Raw genomic sequence first — 12,773 nt, 5'->3', positions numbered from 1 at the left:
TCTGCTGTAGAAGGAAGTGGGGAAGGACTCTTTTATACCCAACAAAGACTGGCAACTCCAGTAGCCACAGTGAAGTGCTGGAGTTATGTTAAAAGGCTTTGGTCGAGCTAGAAGCCATTGCTTTGTAGGACCATTGACCCAGGAGATGTATATGAGTAATGCATACTTGTATGCAGTTAATGAGTTTCTGGTAAACTTTGTGGAAGTACTCTTTTTTAAAAAGTTTTGTTAACATCTTTATTGGAGTATAATTGCTTTACAATGGTGTGTTAGTTTCTGCTTTACAACGAAGTGAATCAGCTATACATATACATATATCCCCATATCTCTTCCCTCTTGCGTCTCCCTCCCTCCCACCCTCCCTATCCCACCCCTCTAGGTGGTCACAAAGCATCAAGCTGACCACTACCAAATGTAAAACCGGAAGCTAGTGGGAAGCAGCCGCATAGCACAGGAAGATCAGCTTGGAAATATTCTTTTTTATAATTAGAATCAAGTTCTAAATGCACGATTCAAAGGGGGTACTTTGAATCATAGATCTATCACTTTGTATTGCTCTCTCTTCTGAAAACTTATTTATATTGGATTTGTTTAAATCAAAGTTCAAAACACAAAATCAGACTTCACCTGTATTTTATGGTTACTTAAGAAATAAGATTTGACTGCAAACAGATGGATCGATTTTCATAGCATGTATACTAACCCAGCTATAAAGTCGGCCTATGTAATGCTAAGCTTGCTTTTATATCAGAAGAGCATTTTAATTGAGCCCTCTTGAAAGTGATCTCACCTTAATATATACAAAAATTTGGAAATACTGAATGCAGACATCCTGCCTTGGAGAATAAAGCACACGTTACATACCTAAAGGGGAAATCAAAAGGCCTAATTTGCTTTCTGTAGCTACTTTTCATCAGGTTTATAATTCGTGTGCAAAGTCTACAAATGGACCTAAATCCCAGCCCATAAAAGCCACCTCTGAGGACTGTTACGTGCAGTTATGGGAGGTAAATTAACTGTCTTTGAGGGCAGTCACAGTGAACACACTCATGGAGAGACACAGAAAATAGTCACGTCAAGGGGGCAGAATGAGCAACCTGTTCTCTCCTGGGCTGACTTAACTCACAAGTGCTGTGTGGATGGCACATGATCAGTTCCTGAGTTAAGTGGGCGGGAGTACCTGGGCTGCGTCGACGCTCTTCAGGGTTAGACATACTCTGTGATCACTCCTGGGGTATCATGCTCATTGTCTCCCGAAAAAATTAAATTACCAAGTTTGCCAGGCTTGGGAAATGAGGGTCGGGGAAATTTAATCAACATAGTTAAAAAACAAAGCAAAACAAAACAAAAAACAAAACAAAAGCCAGAAGAGGGTTTCACTGTAGCCTATCATTGGGTGATATTCACGAAAACAAATAGACTTTGGGAATTTATAGCAAAGATCATCTGCTCTTTATTCTTTAAAAATAGTGAACTTCTTTTTGCCCAAAAGGGTGATTTAACATTGACACATTGAAAACCTATGAAATCCATCTCTTTACTATTGTAGCGTAATGTGAAAGGTAGGCCATGGGTATACAGTATCCGAGTGTTTAGACTCCAGCAGTTAGCAAGAAGGCAGGGGAACACGGTCAACAGAGACACCACGCCGCTATCAGATAATATGATCAAGGTCTCCTTCATGGTGGGACCCTACCGTAATTCATTTAAAGGGGCCCTGCCGCATGAAACTTCTCCGTTTGTTTGCATACATTTGTCTCCGTTCTTGTTCCTCATGTAAGGCGTGTATAGTGTCGGCAGTTTGGGGTATGCTAAGACCCCAGGGATTGTAGGCCCTCTCTATCACCTGTAACCTGGGCAGCTTCCCCAGAAATGTTGCCACCGCTTTTAGGTAACTCCAGAAACAAGGAATAAGGCAGTCATAGGAAACACTCATGTTTAAATTAAGGTGATTATATCACCATTTATTTGTCAGTTATATAAGATTGTCAGGTAAAAGTCACAGTCATTTAAAACTTGGTTTTAATTGTTCAGTTTCATTTTTTTAACCAAGTAGAATTTTTCAGAATGCACGTTAACATTTCTAAACGTTTGTTATCAAATGAGTTGAATCTGGGTTAATGATGTTCCACTGTCTTTCTCAGTGCACCTGTGGTGAGGACTTTACACTATGGATGGGAAAACAGCAGCTGAATGGTAACTATGGTATAAATGCCTTAAAGCCACCCTTTGTTTTCTGTATTTCACTCAAACGCATTTTTTGCTGACTCATATTAAGAAGTGTATTAGGTCTGCACACGGTATATGTCAGCCTGTACACCATCGTGGCTCACGAGGCTCATGTCCGGACCAGAGGTCCACCCTCACACCCTTTGGAAGGAGAAGATGGGCAAAGTCTACACAGAACGTGCCACGTTACTCGCCCCTCTGAAGCTCTCTGTGTCTGATTCCCCACGAGCCACCCTAACCATCCGTGTGCGGCAGGATTGTCTTCCTGGCCCCTGCCAGGTGGTGCAGCTTTAGCAAATGCAGCTTCCAGATGTTCCCTTCCTGCCCTGTTCAACCACAAGTGTACAGACTTGGGCTTGGGCCAGCTGGGTCCTTTAAAAAAAGGACCAGCGTAACATGGAAAGCAAAGCTAACAAATTATTTAACGCCACTTAACCTTGGTGTGCTCTTCTGTAAAGATGGCATTTGCCTTGTGGGCCATAGTCATGTCGCTCAGCTGGAAGCTCTCAGGGCGCAGTAAACTGAAGAAAAGTAAAACGGAGATTTATTACGGAGATTTCCAATCAGGAGGATACGTGGCTTTTTAGTATATTTTTTCAGCTAGGGTTGATACGCTAAATAGTTGGGTTTTGTTGCTGATAGCAGTGATGGTGGGTTATGTGAGTAGGGCAAGCGTCCTTACAAAGGACTGTTTTGTAAAATACTTATTTATATGGCCGAGCCGGGTCCTAGTTGCGGCACGCGGAATCTTCGTTGTGGCATGCAGGGTCTTTAGTTGTGGCATGTGAGATCTAATTCCCTGACCAGGGATCGAGCCCAGACCCCCGCATTGGGAGCACGGAGTCTTAGCCACTGGACCGCCAGGGAAGTCCCCCGTAGGACTATTTTGAACACCAGTAGGCAGAGTATGGATTAACGTGCCAGGAGCACGAGACTCCTGGGTGGAGACTTCTGGAAATTCCCTGTGGAAATCTCTTCCTGTGGAAATGGAGGGAGAAAGAGGGAATTTTCACACACACCGTTGCAGAAATCTAACTGGAGACCGGGGATCAGTGAAGGGGCAGATTTGAACTCAGGGGACCTCCAGGTGCTTGGCCAGCACTCTCCTGTCCTCTGTCTGAAACAAGGAAATCCTACCACGTCACTGCTCACAGGTCAGGAGCTAGTGTGAATGCGGATGAGCTCCCTGGGGAGGAAAGCCCACTTTTTGACATTGCTTTTGTTGATGACTGCAGTATGAATTAGTGCAGAAGATAAAACAAAATTACTAACCCACCCCCCCACTCTCAACCAAACAGAAGGGATGTGTCCAGAGGTTATGGAAGATACATTGTCTCAGCTTCCCCTTTCTTCTGCCACAGGTCTCTGGCTTTGGGTCAAGTCACACAGACAGCAAGTGTGGCTGAAAAACCAAGGCTGCTTACCTTTTGGCTTCTGTTTGTTTTTTTCTGTGATAAGAGTCCTTTCAAAATTCTAGTGATCGTTCACAACGTGTCGCTTTTCCAGACTCCGGATGGCGTGTATGTCAACAAGGAGGGATGACTTAGTCTGGACAAGGACCGTCTGTATCATAAAACCCGAATCCCGAGAACAGTCTGGGCGCCGTGTGTCTAACGTGCGTAGCGCGCGTCAGCAGCCCAGGGCGCTGGACGGCCGCATGAACCTCTCGCTCCATCTCCTTTTTCCTTTGGGCACTTTTGTAAGAGGAGCTCCGGGAAAAACCTGTCTTTGTAATAAGTCAAGGCCTGACGTCAGAACAACTCACCCGTGTGAATGAACGTGGCCTCTGCTGCATGCCCTTAAATGCCCATCCGATACTGGTCCAGATCAGAACACTTGTGCCCCAGGCCATGCCGTGGTTTCTCTTGTTTTGTTTTGAGATGAACAGAAAGGAATCACATTCTCTGGATTAAGTGAGCCATTTTGATCCTAATTTTTGGGACAAATCCGTAAGAGTCAACAGTTTTGCTTTTTCCCATAACTGCATCATAAACCCCTTGTATAAATGTCAAGGCACATTGTAAGAATATGGCTATTAAAATAATGTTTGCAAGGAAAGGATTCCCAAACCACAGAGGAAGACCTGCTTATTTCAAATGACTTTAACAATACACAGTTCAAATATCACATGATAATTTGTGTGGGCGCTAAGGTACTCATCATGGGGGGACAGACTTAGTAGGAATTTTGACAACCTTTTATGAAACTCTCTGCTCGTTGTATGTCAGGTGGTCGTAGGGGTCAGAGAATCTAAGCCATTCCCTAGCTCATCCTTTTTATCCCTGATGCCCCCATGGTCACGTTCTACTTAAGTGCTTTAAATTGACTTGGCTCTCTTAAAGAAGTATTTCTTTCGTTTAGGCCTTTTATGTATATAATTATATATAAATATATGTAATCTCTCATTCAGCTTCTGTGTGACTCTTAAGACAGCCTCAAAGGAAATTGATTATCGGACTTGTGAAAGTTTGGTGATAGTGTTGATTATTTAACCAGAACTCACTGTTGTGTTCTACTTTGTGTGTTTTTGAGAAGTGAAAAACTGCTTCAGCATTCTACAAATCTCAATGGGTTTCTAAAGTGATTCAATATTTTTTTAAATGGCAACATTTTCAAAATTTAGTTCTGTGTCATAACACAGTAGTGCTATATAAGAAAGTAAATGCTCACAGGGTTATCACAGGAACTTTGTATTGATTATATAACTTAAGCAGGCCTTTTAACTGCAGTCTCCTAGGGTCTAGATATTCACAGCCATTAAGCGGAGCTTATTTTCATGAGGGAATTAAGTGTTTGCTCTTGATTAATGAAAATGTCTACTTGATCTTGTTATTCATCAAGAGACACACTTACCCCCTTTTCAGAAGGTATGGGTACCTAAGGAGATTTATTTGGAATATTAATGTTTTAACAATTGGCCTGTTATCAAAAACATTCCCTCATTGAAAATTAAACACTATTTTGGCGTTTTTTAATGAAAAATAATATAGTGTTGTTTAATAACATGAAGCAGTACTAAAATTGTAGTTTTCTAGTTAATTTGTTTGGATTCATAAAAATAATTCAATCAAAACTGCAGATTTAGGAATATTAGGGCTGAAGAAGTTGTTTTCATCAACTCTGGTCTATTTTCAAGGCAGTCCCATTCAGTGTCTTGACTTTATGATAATATTTTTCTTACTAAAATTATAATGCCCTTTTTAAAAAATAGGCCTGACTACAACAGTACTGTAAGAATGGACCTGTCACTTTAGTCAAGATTTGTTAACAACGATGCTAATAGAAACTTGTAATCAGTTGGCATGCAGGTGACAGGTAGGGGAGCGAACACTGAGTGCCTCTTGTGTGCTGGCCTTTATGAAAGGTTATGAGTGGCAAGAGAAGCGTGACTTCCAGTATCAGGCTGTTTAAAATAAAATTGTCAGTGCAGATTATACGTGCATTAAATTTCTTAAGAGGTTTAGTGCAACACGTTCATATATGCAGATAAAATGCATTAGTTCTAGGAGTCTGGACAGCAAAGCTATGATGGATTGCGGATGAGAAAAATTAAAGGAGGCTTTGAGAAAGAAAAACGTAGAACTAGTAGTGAGGGATCTGGGGGACTGGGGAGGGCATGGATTAGTCCCTGGCAGCTGAACTCCACTTTTAACATGCCAGACAAGGAATAAGTTATCTTATTAGAATGCAGAGAGTTTGTGTGATATATGTTGATAATTGACTAGCAGTTAAATGGAAAAGTCTGACACATGTTTCTGTTGAGCTTGGGAGCAAAAGACATTTGCTTATGAATTATTTTGCTCTGATAGCTGTGTATTTTAAATAAGTCACAAAAATTAAAATCAAAGTAAAAAGAATGTGTCTTTTTATAGACCTTATCTATATAAATAGAGGAGTTTAACGTTTAATCAATCTTTGTCTTATATCTTTATAAAGGTTACTAGCATTTTAAAAGTGAAAACAGATTATTCAAAAATCAGTTAGCACTGTAAAATTTACAGCTGTAAGCACTAATGTTAAAAGTTGTAAACTAAAATCAATTAAGACGCAGGCCCACATGTTGACCAAAGAGTTCATAAAATATTAATTATATTTATTGTAAACCTACCTCTTAGGCTATTAAAAGGGGTTCATGGTTCAATTATCATAAATAAATTTTATAATTTTATGAGAAAAGCAACATTTTAACATTTCTTATTCTCTTCCTTGACCCATATTGTAAAATGTTTTTAAGAACATATCTTTCAAATTAGATAATAATCAGGCAGATATTGTTTCCTCTATATATGAATTATTATGCATAAAATACTAAAATTAATATAGAATTAAAGTAATTGAAAAATAACAGCATATGGAAGAATACTTCGAGAATTTAAATATACTTATAGTTGCATAGGTCACTAATATAAGGTTTCATTACCGATATCAATTTCTTCCTTGATCATTTTCCTTGCTAAAGGGCAGAGACAGATGCTTTACATTCTTTTGAAATGCTGAACTACTAGTAATGATCATCATAATTTTGGCACCTTTCCTGGTGTTAGCCTCCCTCTTAATATTCTTTTAGTTTTTATTCTTTGCAGTGCGGGCTGGCGTTTCTTCAACTGAGAATGAGGAAGATTGTTCATTTCACAGAGGGTGCACAGTCGTGGTGTGACCTTCTGCCATTGCTCTTCTTTAGCTGGAGTTACAGCTAATAATTTCAGTTGTGCTTAAGCTGTGTTGTAATCTGATAACATTTTGACATATAGCTAAATTGCTAATTTTATGGGGGCTATCAGAATGCAGCGTGCACTTAACTGTGAGCCAGCGTGTTTATTCCTAAAAGGCTTGGAGTAACAAATGTTTAGTGACAGTCTTCTTCTGACATATCACTAAGGAAGCTCAAAGCAAAGGAAAAGAATCCCCAAGAAACACATTCTACAGGTGTTGGCAACACCTGAACACAGGGGTGAGTGACAGCGCCTTTATGTCTATGTGTTTGTAATTTACATCTTGACTACACAATATTTGATGAAGAAAGGAACTGTGGCTGGGCGCCTGTTAGACTTATATTAACAGAAGTGGACTCCAGCATTAAGTAGGGAGAACACTTAACAGATAGATGTAACCGATAATCAGTAAACTCCTCATCGTGTTTCTTTTCCGTTGTCAGGCTTTGTCGTTTTTAATTTGTCCAGGAAATGTGTGCCTTCCAGCAATCATTTGGAGAAAAGAAGGAAGAAAAATAGAAAGAGGTTTCAGTAACCCAAAAAAGGGTTACTGAAACTTCTAAAGTTTGCGTCCTGGTTTAACAAAGAACCGGAGAACAAATATTTGATGTTTTCCATCCCGCGCCCTGCACCCTGCGCTCCTACGGCTTAATTCAAGTTAAAGGCAAATTTTCTTGTAACAGGAAAGTCACTTTAATGACTCCAGAAAGGCAACTAAAGAAACTTAAACGACAAGCAGAAACATTTTGCCTGTAAAAGAACGAACGGTAAACACTCCAAGGAGAAACACGTCCTCCCCAAACCTGCGGGCAGCCCAGGACACCCTCCCCGCGGGGCCGAGTGCTTAGCCCGCGCGAATTGCCAACTCTCAGGAAAGTAACAGGTGTCAGAGCTGCGCGGCCCAGAAACGTCAGCCTGGAGGCTGCAGCAGCAGACCAGGCAGCACGGCTCGGTCGTTGTCGTTTCTTCTTCGCCGGAAAAAAATTGCAAATGCCACGGGCAAAATCCCCCCTCAGTAAGGTAAGAACCACCAGAATCTTTTGCTTCTTCCGCAAAGTTACGAATTCCGATCCAGTGAGTGCCAGGGTCGGCGCGCGTTAACAAGCGACGGTCCGAGTCCGCCCCGCAGTCGCGGAAACGCCCGGGTACTTTGGAGAGGGAGGGGAGCCGCACAGCCTCCCAGGCGCCCCACCGGCCCAGTTTGGTGCAAATACCAGTATGCCCTTTTCCACTGTGGGTGTCTGGATGGGAGTGGGGAAAAGCAGACCAGGGAAGAATCTGGAGTACGTTTCAAAATAAAAACACCAGACTACTGGACGGAGGGAAGAAAAAGTTGAGGGCGAGAAAAGACCCCCCAGGCCAAGCGCACACTAGGGGCCCCGGGCCCTGCGTCACCGGAGCGGCTGCACCGCCGCGCACGCCTAGCGCTCAGGTGACCGCCTTGACCTTCGCGGAAGCTGGGCATCGGCGCGCGTGCTGCAGTCCTGGGAAGGTGACCTAGTCCAGGGAGTCTGGACAGCCCGTCCCACCGTGGGTCAGCAGGCCCGCCGCCCCGGCTCAGACCCGGAGCGCTGCGGGGGCCCCGCTGCGCGCGCCTGCCGGACACCGACACCAGCGCATCCGTGCGTGCAGCGCTCCAACTTTCCTAACTTCTGGCAGCCGCTCCTGGTTCTGAGCTTCCATTGGGCGGCACAGTTCTCTTCAGTAGCAACCGTGTGGATTGGGGCTGGGGAAGGAGAGACGGGCCGTTGTCCAAGAAAGCCAAAGGTGAGGACGCGGTCCTGAAGGCTTTGGAGTGATGGTCTCCTAGTTTTTAACCAAGGGCAGCCATAGTTTGCCCTTTCCATTCTCTAACGTGGCCGGGGCAAACTGGGTTGTGCACACAAAGTTCCCTATAAAGGGAGTACTGGGGACGAACCAGGTTTCTAAACCTTAGCTTATTGGAAACAGTATGCCTTGAAGGGAACTCCAACCAAATGTCTTGAGTTTGCACTCTCCTGGGAGCTCTGAGCACAGCTCAGTTGGAGCTGCTGGCCCGCCATCAGTAGGGCTCCCGGGCTCGGGCACGGAACAGGCCGACGTGGCTCGCCCAGCAGTGCACAGCTGGAGCGGCTGCAGGGCGGCGGGTACCGAATGCGGAACACTAGGATTTGAGAACGCCTCGCAGAGACGCAGCGTTTCTCGGTCCTCCCTCCCGGGCCTGGGGCGCACTGTTAGCAGAGAGCCGCCGGGGTGCGGGGCCCGGCGCGTTGAGGCCGAGAAGCTGCGGGGCGCGCTACGTGGGCGCGGGCGGTGGCGGCGTGGGGAGCGCCAGCTCCGCCAGTGGGCGTCTTCTGCAGCCGCTGCCGCCTCCACGGGCAGCGGCACTGCGGCGCTTCTCTCCGCTGCTTTCGAGCAGTCGCGGAGGCTCCGCCAGCGGAGCGCTCACACACCACGCCACGCTTGCTCGGCAGCCCCTCGCCCCGGCCCGGAGCACGCCTCAGGTCCTCCCACACCCAGGGCGGAACACGACGTGAAGACCGGGCCGAGAGGGAGAGAAGGGCTAGATTGACTGTCGGGCCGAGTGGCCTCGGAGGGCTGGTTCTGAGGGGGCGGAGCCCGCCGAGTCCCGGCCCGCCGCGCGCCCCTCCTGCCCGCGGCCGGCCCTCACCGGCGGCCCGAGGAGGAGGGCCATGGTCGGCCCCGTGGAGCCGCTCGTTCCCCGCCCCCAGGCCCCCCTGCCCGCGGCCGGGGACGAGCCCGGCCCCGGCAAACTCCGCCCGGATCCCGGGGGCAGCGCAGCCGGCGGGGGGAGCGCAGCGGTCCAGGGCCCGGCCCCCGAGTAGCCTGGTCGCGGCCGGGCCGAGCGCGCCGTGTCCCCGCGCCCTCCCCCCTCTTCCGCAGGCCGCGCCAGCCCCGCGGGGGGCCCCGGCGCCCTGCCTGCGCGCGGCGGCTGGGTCGCAGCCCGCGCTCCCTCCGCGCCAGCCTTCTCCTCCCCTGTCCGCTCCTCCACTCCATCTTCCTTTTACTTCTGGCCGCCGCCCCCTCCGCCCCCTCCTTCTCTTCTCCCCTCCTCATCTGCCTTTCACTTCCCCGTGCGTCTCCCAGGAAGGGAGGGCGCGGCGGCGGCGGCGGCGATGCTGGCGGCGGCGGAGGAGGAGGACAAGAGGCAGCTCCCTTGAGCGTCCCCCCCGGCAGCAGTCACCGCGGCGGCGAGCGGCGGCGGCTCTTCCTCTCCCCTGCGCTCCAGGGCTTGCTGCTGCCAGCTCGCGCCGGGCCCCGGCCGCCGCCGCCGCCGCCCCGGCTCCCGCTCGGCCCGGCGGTCCTCCGCGCGGGCTCCCACGGCTTCCCGGGCGCCGGCGGGGGCTGCCCCGGCCCCGGCCCCGGTCCCAGCCTCGGCGGCGGCGGCCGAACTCCGCGGTGGCCGCGAGGCGCCGGCGCCGCCCTCGCCGCCGCGTCCCCGCTGCTTTTCGGTTCCGACATGGAAGATGGACCTTCTAATAATGCGAGCTGCTTCCGAAGGCTGACGGAGTGTTTCCTGAGCCCCAGTAAGTGCCTGGCTCCACCTTTCCCGCGGTGGGCGGCCGGCAGGGTGCGTGTGCCCGGAGAGTTTGGCGGCCCGCGGGCTTCTCTGGAGGGGCGGGGGGCTCGGCCAGCGGCGGGACACCGGGGTTTCCCAGGCTCCGCGTGCGTGCGGGAGAAGGGTGACCGGGAGAGCGGCGGGAGCCGAGCGTTTACAACAGGACGTGCTGCCCGCCTCGGGGTCCCGGTGCTGTTTCTGGCCACGCTTGCCCTGCACGTCTTTATACTCTCAACTCTGTGGCCACTGACGCCAGGCTCCTCTCTTTAGCCTGCGGCCACTAGGCTGGAGTCGAGGCGCTTCTTTCCGCTTGGGGTCCCGCCCGCTGCGTCCCCAGGATAGGGGAGGGCAGGCCAGGGCCCCGGGACCCCGCGCTCCCAAACGTGAAGGCACTCGCGGTTCCCCGGGCTGGGTGTCGGCGCCTGGCCGCTCTCCCCCCGGTCCCCTCAGTGACCCTGTTCCAGAGCGTGGACTAGCCGCGTGGAAGTGGGTGCGCCTCCGCCGAGAGTCCACTTTCTCTAGATCCTGGGGGTTAGCTGGTGGTCGGGATGGTAAGGGGAAGGACAATGGGGCGTGAGGGTGGAGGCGAAAGGTGCCGCCGGTTCGGATCCCGGCCCCCCCCAGCCCCCACCCCGGGATCACGGCCACTCCGCCTCCCCAGCCCCGGGATCGGGGCTGAGAGCGCGCTGGAGCAGGGGTGGCAGAAGGCGTGTCACGGGGGAGGGGGACAAGACTGAGCAGAATCGTCAAGGCAGATATTTGCTAGAAGGCAGGAGGCGGGAGATGTTAAGGGAAGAGGCGCCGGGTGCACAGAGGAGGGGGTCGCCGTTGTCTTGGATGGAGGGCGAGCGAGGTGAGGACCGGAGACCTGGGGCGGGGCGGGGAGGGAGGTCGCGCCCGCGGAACACCGGGCGACTCCGGCGCCAGCCGGGGCGGGCGCGGCCCCTCGAGGCCCTAGGCGCGGGGCTCCGGCGCCACCGTCCACCGCGTGCGCACCCGAGCCTTTGTCTGCTTCTCGCCGGGGAACCGCGTTTCCGCGGCGCCTTCTCCAGGCAGACTCTTCCAGGGTTGCTGTTGCGGCTTCCGTCTCCCATCTGCCGCTCACTCCCCAGTCCCGGCCGGCCCGCGCCTCCTGGGTACCCGGGGTCTAACCCCTCCTCGCGGCCGGAACTTGTCTGGGCTCACCGCCCGTAGGGCGCCTTTGGGGTGCAGCCCCTGGGCGTGCGAGCGTGTACTGTGCTGCCTGGCACCCCCACCCCCTCCCCGCCCAGCCCCGCCCCGCCCCGAGATCCCGCCTCCCTGGCGAGGTTCAGTCCGAGGGGGCCGCGTGGTCCAGCGGCCTCTCGCTTGCTGGCTGTGTGGAGCCGCTGGCGGCTGTCTCTGCTCATATCTGCCGGTGGACCCGATAGGACATCGGGGCGTGGGCCCTGGACTCGCAGCTGACTCCGCCATCCTGTAGCCTCCCGTAGTCTGACCCGCACAGCAGCTCCCAGGGGTCTGCCTCCCTTGGGCCCCACCTGCGGGTGTTGATTAATTCAGAGATGTTGCGGTTCAGGGAGGACATGGACTGGGCAGGAGTGGCCTCGCCAGCTGCCCTTGGATGTGTTAGGAATGGACATTTTTATTTGCTGAAACAGAGCCCTAGTGGCCGTGAACTGAATGAAGGTTGCGGGAGAGGACGGAGCTCCCAACCAGCTCTGACTTGTGTTGGGTTAGTCTGGGGCCTGGAATTGGGGCTCCTGTCTTCCCCCCTTCTCCTGCACTAGTGATTTCCTTCTGTAAAAAATAAACATCTACTCTTTACAGTTGGCAGCTGGTGGGGTAGGAGGAGTGAGGGTGTGCGGGTCAGAGGCCGCCACATCTTGCGTATGAACGTTTTGGTAAGAAGGCTGTGCTAGGGAGACCAGCTGTGCAGGGGTTTTCCTAAAACGAAGTTTCTGTTTGTATGTTGTTACTGCTGTTTGTCTAGGGTGGGGCAGGTTGTGAGGGATACTGGGGAGAAGAATAAAGATGAACAGCTCAGGTGGGATGGAGATGTCCTAGGGGAATCCCTAGCAGGCTTTCCTTTTGGAGAGACAGAGGACCCGGAGAAGAGGGCCATCTGACCCCATTTCCCACGCCCCTCACCTCTGTGGGGAGTTCCCACAGGGAGAAGCCCAGTGAATATAGACTCAGGAGTTGTTGGGTTTTTTTGTTTGTCTTTTTCTCTAACCAAGTCACAGAGAGGTAGCTTGGGGTTTGAATAGGAACCAGAGGTTATAAAAATCTTCTTT

General features: G+C 50.6%; 1 protein-coding gene across 2 annotated transcripts in view; it reads left to right on the top strand.

Moving 5' to 3' along the window:
• Window positions 1-12,773, top strand: part of PDE10A (phosphodiesterase 10A) — a gene marked incomplete at its 3' end in the record, with an annotated part of 576,158 nt that overhangs the window by 270,265 nt on the left and 293,120 nt on the right. Inside the window, exon 1 of one of the 2 annotated variants that reach the window (XM_079939714.1) lies at window positions 9,557-10,468. The exons of the other annotated variant lie outside the window; for it this stretch is intronic. Coding sequence (XP_079795840.1) covers window positions 10,402-10,468 — 67 coding nt within the window. The 5' untranslated portion in view covers window positions 9,557-10,401. Of the gene's footprint in view, window positions 1-9,556; window positions 10,469-12,773 lie in introns of those variants that run through there. 2 annotated transcript variants of the gene reach the window in all.

This window comes from Stenella coeruleoalba (assembly GCF_951394435.1).
Source record: "Stenella coeruleoalba genome assembly, chromosome: 12".
NCBI lineage: Eukaryota > Metazoa > Chordata > Mammalia > Artiodactyla > Delphinidae > Stenella > Stenella coeruleoalba.
This window is presented reverse-complemented; position numbering and strand designations above follow the sequence as displayed.